Below are 12,427 nucleotides of genomic sequence, written 5' to 3'. Positions count from 1 at the left end.
AAATACATTTTTGTAGTATTTTATTCACATTTTTGTCACCATTTATTAGTGTATTGCACCATTTTACCCAGCATTCCACTGCAGGCTCATAATTCTTATCACAGTGATTGCTGTATTACAGTGAACACACACCCATGTCATATTTATTTTGTGGATTTTCCTATAACACAGACTGAGATGTCATCATGTCATGACATCATGATAGTTTATACTGCATTAAAAAGACTATATATATATATATATATATGTAGATATAAAATCAAAATGGCAATGTTGAAGAGTTGAAAATGACCGAAAACTTGTTTTAAGAAGAAAATATTATATATTTGCATACAATTTGGTTCCATTTCATATGAAATTTATGAAATCTTTTCAGAAGTCTTTTTTAGCTTGTCAGAGGTGGAAATTGTTAAACTGTTTCAGATTTTACCTTTACATATACAACATATTATTAATGATGTACATGTGTGCGCATGCTGGAAACCGGGAGGGCCCACTTGATCATGGTGTAGCTATATCACCAGCTTAATTATGCTTATGATATCAAATTGTAATTTTTACATATATATTGTGCATATAATGGCAGGTTTGCATACATGTACACTGTATATTTGCCAATCTTTTGAAATTTTCATGGGGGAGATACCAGGGACCAAAAAAACCCATTTTAAAATGACTTATTTTCAGTTGTTTTTTCAGATGAAAGGATTATATTTTAGATTATAGGAATTACATTTTTATTTAGCAAATTCACTAGTTGGAATATTAAATTCAAGTGTCAAAAAATTGTAATCTCTTTCCAAAATAGGGAGAATTGGCAAGAATAGGTTTGAGATGTATGTACCAGTAAACAAGCATGGTCTCCGAAGTCCATCTAGTGGATACATGTACCCATAGATTTTTTTCTTTCTTCAAAAAGCAATAACATATTTGTGTGTACAGCCATGAACATAAACAAAACATTTTTATATATTACATTGTCAAAATTTGTATACAATAGCATAATAGTTGTGGAGGGACGTGTGGGGGTGGGCGCGGTAAGATAGTTTATACCATGCATATAATGAGTGTCATCTTCAGATGTATTGAGAATTAGAAATAGCTGTAGTATTAGATATATATATAGTACCGTAGATGGTAAAGCTTTTGACCAATACCAAATGTAGGTCACTGTGACCTATATATACTTTCCACTTCGATGACTTTGTTTATATACATGTGTAAGCTTTGTGTTTAGCTTCATCTGTTTGGTTAATGTTTAGCTCCATTTCCAACAAAGCAGGAGAAGGGACAGGACTGAGCTTGCATGATTTACAGACATGTTCTCGCTGTCTATAAAGCTTAACTATAAACACACAATGCACATGTTAAATCATACACAGCGTCAAAGTAAACCCTTGTGCTGATGTAATATTTTGCAACTAATAATATGCCATTTTAAAAATAGTTAAAACTACAAGCACTGCTTTTGATTTTCCAGTCACAGCTGTTCCTTCTAGGTTTATAATATCATAATTATAATTAAGATCCAGTACTGCAATATGTTGGCCATTGTATGTACATAGTGTAGTAAGAAGCTACGAGTAATATGAATGCTAACTATAAGGTTAGCCTTCTACGGCGAGTGTAATCTACGATCAGACCAACAGTACGCGAAATACGTCCGTATAGCAGCTTGACAAAGTGTAGACTACCCTCGATATGATCAGGCACGGTAGCTCAACACCTTCGGGCAAGTTGACCTGCTCACCAAGCATACAGAGAAGTCGCCTCGGCCACTTTACAAGTGCATTTTCACAACAATATCAACATTTGCTTTTATTTTATCACAAAGTAGTTCTATAATTTGGTATGGTGAGCTAAGGTATATAATTAAGGTGCAGATATTTAATCAGGGACACCCTACTCTTTTGAAAATAGGATTGCTGCATCATCATTAAAATCACTCAAAGTGATAAAATAAGACCTATGATGACTGATTAACCTAATAAGGTCCAGCAGTGTTCTGATTAGCCTCCACACTAAGTGTTATAATATCCAGTGAATGACCTATAACAGATCAGAATGTACATGTGTACATCAAGCCGCTTATCCACCGGTACCTCCTTATACTGTTATAACTTCACAGAGTGACAATCGCGAGTGATCATACATGTATGTCCTTCATTGTTCCAATCCACCTGATAACTGATATAACTTCACCACGGAGTGACCAATCACGAGTGATCATACATGTATGTCCTTCATTGTTCTGATCCACCTGATGACTGTTTTAACTTCACCACGGAGTGACCAATCACGATTGATCATACATGTATGTCCTTCATTGTTCCGATCCACCTGGTAACTGTTATAACTTCACCACGGATTGACCAATCACGAGTGATCATACATGTTTGTCCTTCATTGTTCTGATCCACCTCTTTACTGTTATAACTTCACCACGGATTGACCAATCACGAGTGAGCATACATGTATGTCCTTCATTGTTCTGATCCACCTCTTTACTGTTATAACTTCACACAGTGACAATCACGAGTGATCATACATGTATGTCCTTCATGGTTCTGATCCACCTGGTAACTGTTATAACTTCACAGAGTGACAATCACGAGTGATCATACATATATGTCCTTTATTGTTCTGATCCACCTCTTTACTGTTATAACTTCACACAGTGCCAATCACGAGTGATCATACATGTATGTCCTTCATGGTTCTGATCTACCTGGTAACTGTTATAACTTCACAGAGTGACAATCGCGAGTGATCATACATATATGTCCTTTATTGTTCTGATCCTCCTCTTTACTGTTATAACTTCACAGAGTGACAATCACTAGTGATCATACAAGTATGTCCTTCATTGTTCTGATCCACCTGGTAACTGTTATAACTTCACACAGTGACAATCACGAGTGATCATACATGTATGTCCTTTATTGTTCTGATCCATCTCTTTACTGTTATAACTTCACACAGTGACAATCACGAGTCATCATACATTTATGTCCTTTATTGTTCTGATCCACCTCTTTACTGTTATAACTTCACAGAGTGACAATCACGAGTGATCATACATGTATGTCCTTCATTGTTCTGATCCACCTCTTTACTGTGCTTATTCACGGAGTGACCAATAACGAGTGAGCATACATGTATGTCCTTCATTGTTCTGATCCACCTGGTAACTGTTATAACTTCACCACGGAGTGACCAATCACGAGTGATCAGACATGTTTGTTCTTCATTGTTCTGATCCACCTCTTTACTGTTATAACTTCACCACGGAGTGACCAATCATGAGTTATCATACATGTATGTCCTTCATTGTTCTGATCCACCTGGTAACTGTTATAACTTCACCACGGAGTGACCAATCACGAGTGATCATACATGTTTGTTCTTCATTGTTCTGATCCACCTATTTACTGTTATAACTTCACCACGGATTGACCAATCACGAGTGAGCATATATGTATGTCCTTCATTGTTCTGATCCACCTAGTTACTGTACTATTTCACAGAGTGACCAATCACGAGTGAGCATACATGTATGTCCGTCATTATCCACCTCATTACAGTATACATCATTACATATTTCATTACATCTTTTTATTTATATTAACATGTGTTATTATATGTTGTTATATATACTTAGAATTATGTAAAAACCAATTTTTAAGAAATTTGCAATTAGATACAGTTCTTCAAGAATTTAACAAAATCCAATTGATACTTGTGTAGAAAATGAATTAATCTTTAAATCAACAATAATAAATCAGTGCCTTAATTTAGAATATTTTTTTAAACTTCATGCATTATTACATGTATTCCATACATTGTATTCAAGTATATAGATATGTAGTAATTTTAAGCTTTAGTTCATTACTCATATCAAGATAAAATTAATTTGTAGTCATTTTTTCTTGTCCATTCATTGAAATATATCATTAAAATGTGAAAACAATTTCTGTCAATTATTTGAATGAGTATGGAATCATAAAGGAGTACAAATTAAATGAAATATCACCTGATATCTTTAGGTGCTTTTCCATCATAGCGTAGATCTACTGTGTAGAAGTGGAAATTATGGCAGCGTGGAAATGCTTACATTTTTCCTGTTGAGTAAATTAGCATGAAAATATCCACACACAAATATATAGATTGTAGATTTTCAGATTATATAGATTTAGAACCATTGCAAATGCAGGAAAATGTCCACATCATGATTAGTTTAAGGAGTGACACAAGCTGACCATTTCCACATGCGAGAATTTTCACTAAATTTACAGTTAATCAAGATGATTTCTATAATTCTAGCATTTATGTGAAACTATCTCCATGTGCCTTCTAACTGAACATTTTGCTGTCATTTTGTTTTTAAATATAGATTTCATCTGTGTGTACATGTATATGCTTGCATTCTTCTGTTGCACCTGTAAGGTTGTTTAATAAGGATCCCTTTCCTGTTTAGACAAACTGCTGCGCCTGAAGATGTTCACGGAGGATCAGGGATCCTGGATGGCCATGTTTCTCTGTAGTCTTTTGGCCCTTTTTATCATGTCTTGGCTCTACAACGGGTTTCTGATAGCCGGGGGAGATGATACGGAACCGTACCGGATTTCCGGAGATCTGGGACTGTCCAACTCTATCTTCATGAAGGCTGCTGCCTGTGGCACCTGGTGTGGAGATTTCTTCACTGCCTGGATGGTTGGTAGCGATTCCCTCTCACTAACCAAAGATTGAAGTATGAATGATGCTGAGAAATTTTTGAAAGTAGAGGATCAGCATTTTATTGAAGGAATGGGAGGAAATATATATGTAAAGTGGAGAGTTATTAGAAAAATATGACCTGTGAAATTAAAGGGTTATCTTCAGAAGTTGCTTGTCACATAGTTTCCACGAATATTGATTCCACTATTTGTTCTTCAGAAAAGTAAGTCACATGCATGAGAAATTTGATCAAATGAACACAAAAACTTCGAAGTTCCCTGTTTAGTCCTGTCTGAATTAATGTTCTGAATTATATTTACTCAGTAATAATAGATATTATTTTTCATATTATTCCCAACAAGTGATTGGCCAGAAGTGCATCACGTGTCCACCGATAAAAAATTGATATTGACTTGGAGGGCGTGTTTTTTGTTGGAAGGACTGGGTGTTCCTAAAAATAGAATTATGACATAACTCCAAACGAACGCACCGTCTCGCTTCCGTAGCTTTCTTACATTATTGTTTTAAAAATAATGTCTGGGACATAGAAACTGGGTTCAGTGTTGGCTGTTTGGGACATAGAAACTAGGTTCAGTGCTGGCTGTCTGGGACAGAGGGTTCAGCGATGGCTGTCTGGGACATAGGGTTTAGTACTGGCTGTCTGGGACATAGAAACTGGATTTAGTGCTAGCTGTCTGGGACATAAGGTTCAGTGCTGGCTTTCTGGAACATAGAAACTGGGTTCAGTGCTAGCTGTTTGGGACATAGAAACTAGGTTTAGTACTGGCTGTCTGGAACATAGGGTTTAGTACTGGCTGTCTGGAACATAGGGTTCAGTGCTGGTTGTCTGGGACATAGAAACTGGGTTTAGTGCTGGCTATCTGGGACATAGAAACTAGGTTCAGTGCTGGCTGTTTGGGAGAAAGAAACTGGGTTCAGTGCAGACTGTTTGGGACATAGAAACTGGGTTCAGTGCTGGCTGTCTGGGACATAGGGTTCAGTGCTGGCTGGCTGGGATATAGGGTTCAGTGCTGGCTGTCTGAGACATATGGTTCACTGCTGACTGAACGGGACATAGGGTTCAGTGCTGACTGTCTGGGACATAGGGTTCAGTGCTGACTGTCTGGGACATATGAACTGGGTTTAGTAATGGCTGTTTGGGACATAGAAACTGGGTTCAGTGCTGGCTGTTTGGGACATAGAAACTGGGTTCAGTGCTGGCTGTTTGGGACATAGAAACTGAGTTCAGTGCTGGCTGTCTGGGATGTAGAAACTGGGTTCAGTGCTGGCTGTTTGGGACATAGAAACTTGGTTCAGCGCTGGCTGTTTGGGACATAGAAACTAAGTTCAGTGCTGGCTGTTTGGGACATAGAAACTGGGTTCAGTGCTGGCTGTTTGGGACATAGACACTGAGTTCAGTGCTGGCTGTGTGGGACGTAGAAACTGGGTTCAGTGCTGGCTGTGTGTGACGTAGAAACTGGGTTCAGTGCTGGCTGTTTGGGACATAGACACTGAGTTCAGTGCTGGCTGTGTGGGACGTAGAAACTGGGTTCAGTGCTGGCTGTCTGGGACGTAGAAACTTGGTTCAGTGCTTGCTGTATACTTGGATGACTGATCTAGTTTGTCGATGACTCTGTGTTTAGGTGACAGATATGATGCTCCAGGAGAAGCTCTACCCCAGCTGGGCCAAGCCGGTCCGCACCTGGTGGAACCACCGTTACAATCGTATCATCTTGTTCTGGGTGGTCACCATTGTGACATCCTTCATCGTAATCTTTACGATAGCTACTGACTATATACAGTGGGAGAAGCTGAACCACGGATTCCTGCCGACTAATGAACTGTCCAGGGCATTCCTTGCCTCCTTCATACTGGTTATGGACATCATGATCGTGTGTCAGGTAATTGATGTCTGTTACATACAGCCAACAGTCTTTGTTAAGGGCATTTTATATGATAAAGAAACACATGCAGAGATGGTAAACTAAATGTTTCACCTGTTTTACTTAATCTTACCAAAGTTAATAGTTTAACAATTTACATAACATTTTGATGTTAGTTTCTCATTGATATTGCATAAATAATTAATGTTTCTCCAAAAAGACATTTTCATTGACTCCCAACACAATGTTCTTGTTTTACAGTCATTATGAGGGTCTTTTCAGATAATGAAAGACAATGAAAGACCTGGCAATGTAACCCGTTACTGCTGGGTAGGTTTGGTGTTCAGTAGTACCCTGGACAAAACACGATACACTTCCCTTCTCAGTACATGTACTAACATGGTATAAATTATATTTTTACAGGACTGGGATTTCCCCCATTTTATGAGTGCCATTGATATTAAGATGCCTGGTGTTAACTCTGCACACATCAAGTTTGAAATCCCTAAGTGTCTCAGAAAAGATACTTGGCAGGTACACATAACAGGTGAGGGGTGATCTTGGTTTGTACTTCGTAAATACAACTGTGTGAGTGTCACAATAAACTACTGTCAATGCACTTAGTATAGAGGTAATAATATTTGAGCAGTATTTTAGCAACTAAAAATATTTTGTTTTCCATACTTACCTGGTATTCAAACATGCTAAATCATTTATAGCTGCTACAGGTTTTTAGGAGACCAAGTTAATGTATAAAGTTTCAAACATTTTATAGAACTGAAATAGGTATAATTCCTTTTGGCATGCAGTATATATTTAGAACTGTTGGTGAAGTCATCAAATTAATCATATATAGCTTAACATTCACACTACAATCCTAATGAAAATGCTTTATCTACTTGTATAGGTAAATGGTTTAACTATGGGATTCTCTTCATCGTCATGCTGCTTGACCTCAACATGTGGAAGAATCAGATCTTTTACAAGCCTATAGACTACGGTCAGTATGTGGATGCTGAGGGGCGCATCCACACAGTGCTAGATGATTACAGTCTTAAAAACTTCAACGAGAGCATGCTTACCTGGTCCTACAGAAACCAGACAATAAACCCACTGACCAATGCCACCTACCTACAGGGAGATATGGTGGTCAGCACACGTTACTATGGCTACAGTCTGGCATTGAAGGGCTTAGCCTTTGTTCCAGCCCTTGTCGCGTTCATCGTGTTTGGTGTCACCATTTGGATGTTCGGCCGTTTTAAACCAACAAAGGATGATCCGTATGCTGGTCGATTAAAGAAGCGCGGAAAGAGGCGGAGATTCTCTCTCAGAAATATATCTAGTTCTTTCAGAAAAATTGAATTGCGTAGAAAAGTTCAAGCTGTTCCTAGACTGCTACATTTCCGACGAAAACAAGGTTCTAATCATGACCCTGCCTCCATTGGATCAGGATACCTTGAAAATTGGTCTGCTCCAGCTGACATTGCTAGATAGAGACATTCAAAGCTGTTCTGTCATCGTTTTCTAAAGTTCATATCATGTTGATGGTTGTTTCGTTTCTGTTTGATGTTAAGTATATTTTTGAGACTTTTCTGTACAATTTTACTGTAAATTACCGACGTTTTGTAAGAAGGACATTTTTATAAATGGTGATGATAATTAATCATGAATCAAACACCTGTGGCATAAAGGGTCAAGAATTTCCAAATTGAAGAAAGATATCTCCCCTATTCCTTAAGGGAATTTAAATCTTCACAAATAATTTGAAAACATTAATAAGTATGGGCAGAAAATAAGAACATGCATATGCTCAAACAACTATGCTTCAATAGTAAGTCTTGAACTAATTGTTATAAATCCCCAACCCGACATATGCTGTGATGATTCTACTAGAAAACAGTGTCGGCATAAAGTAGGCAATCATTTTAACAATCGTTTTATCATTATGTAGTACGACACTATAGATTATTTCTATACTGATAATATTGCAGCATGCAATTCTTATATGAATAGTAAATGGGTTATTTCATGTTTTCAAATCAAAAGTATCATTGAGGAGTATTATGATGTTACTAGAAGATCATGCCTATTATCGGTAGCTGTGTGACCTCGTAATACATCTGTAGTTATATGTGGATAGCCTGCTATATAAAGACAGTGGGTGGATGTCAGCTTTAACCAAAGTGATACTGTTTTATGTTATGAAGAGAATATAATTATCATGATAATTGTTCTGTGTTAACTGAATTGGTGTGAAATTGTAATGTGTCAGAACTTCACATCATTATTATGCAATGTTTTCTCTGAAACACCTGATTTCTCAGGTGTAAAATCATCTTCTAAGAACAAAACTCCCCTCCTCGTGATCTGATATTTCTACAATATAACTACTGCATATTATTCTTAATTATGATGTTGGATCACTTTTAAACAATCTGATAGTTTTATCCCTATTTGTATAATGGAAACTATTTCTATTTATAAACCTTGAATGACAAACAGAATTGGACCAGTATATGATTACCAGATATATTTTACCATACACTTAAAGGGTGCTGTTCCTAAACGATCCTGGATCCCTGTTACAGAACCACAGAATTAGCGTTGGTGAAACAAAATGGCCTCAAGATGGCAATTTTTATTTTACTACAACTTGTGAAAATTTATTTTATATGCTACGTTACCGACAGATTTTACATCCCGACCAGTTTGTATTACCATAATACTTGTACAAGTCTTCATCATCACTATAGAATATGTATTTAGTTGACATTAAATTATGAGATTTTTTGAAAATAATGTTGCGGGTAAACATTTTTATTGTCATACCTGACATGTAGTTCAACGTTTAAATGCATACTGTGTGAGTACCGTAGATGCCTTATTCTTACAGGTTGACTCATTTCCTCTGTATTTTTAGATTGATAGAAGAGGGGAAATACATGGTCTGAGATATTTTATAGAAATGATTTACAAATCCCTCAATTTAAAATGATATGTACATTATTTTTCTCGTGGGTTATTTTTGCATCAGCACTTGACAGCAAAATGAAGTTCACACAGATTTTAAATCACTTTTCCAAATTTGCACTTTATGCTGTAGTGATCCATTCCCCAGCCTAGTGGAGCCATGTAGTATTAAACATGTAGGATAAATACTGGAGCCTAATTACATGCGCAGTTAAATAAATTCAGATATTTTAACAAGATTCTCTTCCTGATAATTGGTGCCCATGGTAATGAGTTTTTCTAGGTTTTGCTGTTTACCATTATAACCTTATCACCGTCCTGAAGGTTAGCATTATAAATCATCTATCATGGATACATAGGATAATATCATTACTACGTCTGTTTAATTTCCTCAACTTCCTGTTGTTGTGTTCATTGATATCGCTATCCTTTACATGTAATAATTCAGTAGTGGAATGTCATGTTTAGAAACTGATATATTTAAAGTAAAATGGTGATGATTTTGTAACACCAGGTACATGTGTTAACCAAATGTATTGACCAGCAAAGCTTATCTTAGATATCCGGTAAATTGTACCTCTTGGCAGATTGATTACATCCAGTGAATAATTGAACCACATATGTATATAATACCTGATATAGGTTGTCGTGTTTTAAACCAGAGTTCGTGAAGTCATGGTTAGTTTGTGTACCTACTTTACTAGTGTCTCCTGTCTGTAAAATGATATATTATATCTGAGAGTATGGCTGGACACTGACCTTTTCCGACATTATATCTGAGGGTATGGCTGGACACTGACCTTCCCGATGTTGTGTTGCTAGATGTTGTTATGTAATTAACAACATTTATATTATTACAAAGAGGAATATGATATTATTGTGTATAAATGGCTGATATTATATCTTCAGTTATACAATATATATAACATGCCAAAATGTCAAAAACAGACATTCATATGATATTTTTGTACAAAGTCTATATATAACACCTGGCACGGGTGTTAGAGTATCTTTGTTATTGCTCAGAGGTTTTTGATTAACGGGTGTCGAGCATTGTGAAATATATGTAGTACATGTATATATTTTGATGTATATGTATAAAAGATTAAGAGCAACAAGTTTTACATCTGTACAGGGGATGAAGATTGAAAGCTTTCAGTCTAACAGATACTCAAATATTTCTAAGTAATGACAAAGATTTCATGTACATTTATATTTCAATTTACATCATTTAAAGACAGAAGTGGTTGCCTATGGTACTATACTTTTGTAAGTAAACCCCAACGGAATGTGGTATATTTTCTATACACACCTATGAGTAATTCACAAAAATCTATTAATTGTTGACATTTCGTACCTTATTTTTGACATGCTAACTATATATTTATTAGATATAACTGACTGAAGTTTGTTCTCTGTATATTGTTGTAGAGAAAAATATAATTCTGATACTACAATGTTTAGTTTAAGATATTTTAAGTGTATTTCATGAAATTGTGTTCATGTGCCAATGAACAATACCACTTATTGATGTTCATAATTCAATACTTGCTGAAAACAGGATATCTAGCCCTAAAAGCATGTGATAATTTAATCTGATGATAATGTTTGTATCATTTTTGTCACCAAATTAATTCATACAAAAGTATTCTCCAGTCGTAAGAGTGTGAAAAAGAAATCTCACCTAAGGGTGACATTCATGACTGTTTACCCCAAGGCTTGCTTCAAGTCAAGTTTAAGGTGGTTTGCTATTTCCTTGTTATACCCTGATAGTAAGGAAAGATTCGTTTTCTCCCATCTCATCATTAAAAATTGATTATCAACATTTATAAGCAATGTTGCAGTCCTGATTTGTACAAAACTTCTCCCATCAAAAGCTGATTGCGATGTCATATTTTATTGTTACCATGACGTCATGCATTGTTTCTTTTAATGTGCTATCTATTATTCCCTAAGGGGTGTCAGTGAATGGGTAAAATGAGAGACAACTCAGTGTGCTGGGGTAATAGGATAGTTGTACCCATGATTATTTCATTACTCATTGTAACTATTGAGGATCAACATCCTGGTCATACCTGGACATTTAGCTTAGCTGTGCTGGACATTACTTCACCTGTCATCCTTAGCTTAGCTGTGCTGGACTTTAGTTCACCTGTAATCCTTAGCTTAGCTTAGCTGGACATTAATTCACCTGTCATCCTTAGCTTAGCTGTACTGGACATTAACTCACCTGTCATCCTTAGCTTAGCTGTGCTGGACATTAGTTCACCATTTATCCTTAGCTTAGCTGTGCTGGACATTAGTTCACCTGTCATCCTTAGCTTAGCTAAACTGGACATTACTTCACCTGTCATCCTTAGCTTAGCTGTACTTGGTATAGAAAACCCTTCATCCTTTGTTACACAATCAACCCTAACAATATGTTTGCTGATGAAATTTTCAAGTAATACTTGACAAAGTGCGAAATTTCATGTTTATATATTTTAGTATTCCCTCGTGTTGGATAACCTCATCATAATTTTGAGTGTGGCCACTTGATGGACAACTTAATTTTATGGCCAGGAGACAAGGCAAATGGAAGTGTCCAGAGAGTTTGTGTGGCATCGAGCAGAGTTGTTCCTCGTAAAATAGTTAGTTTGATGCATTCGATGGGAATTAAACTCATTTCATAATGAACTTTACCAACCTTTGAATTGGAAGAGTTCAAATGTGTCTTCAGGGGTGAATGAGTTAAGAGAGAAAAAAGGGTATAAATCTACATACAAAATTTGTGCTGCATGTCACTAAAAGAACTTGTTGATTGGAGTTAATCAAAAAGGTTGGGAGATATGAGAATTACTGCTGTTAATAAAATAACA

General features: G+C 36.3%; 1 protein-coding gene across 4 annotated transcripts in view; it reads left to right on the top strand.

The window, feature by feature from the left end:
- LOC110450243 (transmembrane protein 117-like) overlaps positions 1-12,427 on the top strand; it is a 19,118-nt gene extending 6,691 nt beyond the window's left edge. For all 4 annotated transcript variants that reach the window (XM_021497638.1, XM_021497640.1, XM_021497641.1 and 1 more), the window contains exons 3-6: positions 4,478-4,713; positions 6,360-6,617; positions 7,023-7,146; positions 7,507-12,427. In XM_021497638.1, coding sequence (XP_021353313.1) covers positions 4,478-4,713; positions 6,360-6,617; positions 7,023-7,146; positions 7,507-8,093 — 1,205 coding nt within the window. In that variant the 3' untranslated portion in view covers positions 8,094-12,427. The remainder of the gene's footprint in view (positions 1-4,477; positions 4,714-6,359; positions 6,618-7,022; positions 7,147-7,506) is intronic.

The sequence above is a fragment of the Mizuhopecten yessoensis genome, unplaced genomic scaffold, assembly GCF_002113885.1.
Source record: "Mizuhopecten yessoensis strain PY_sf001 unplaced genomic scaffold, ASM211388v2 scaffold5141, whole genome shotgun sequence".
In the NCBI taxonomy this organism is placed as follows: domain Eukaryota; kingdom Metazoa; phylum Mollusca; class Bivalvia; order Pectinida; family Pectinidae; genus Mizuhopecten; species Mizuhopecten yessoensis.
Note: the sequence above shows the minus strand (reverse complement) of the source record. Positions and strands in the feature narration are given on the sequence as shown.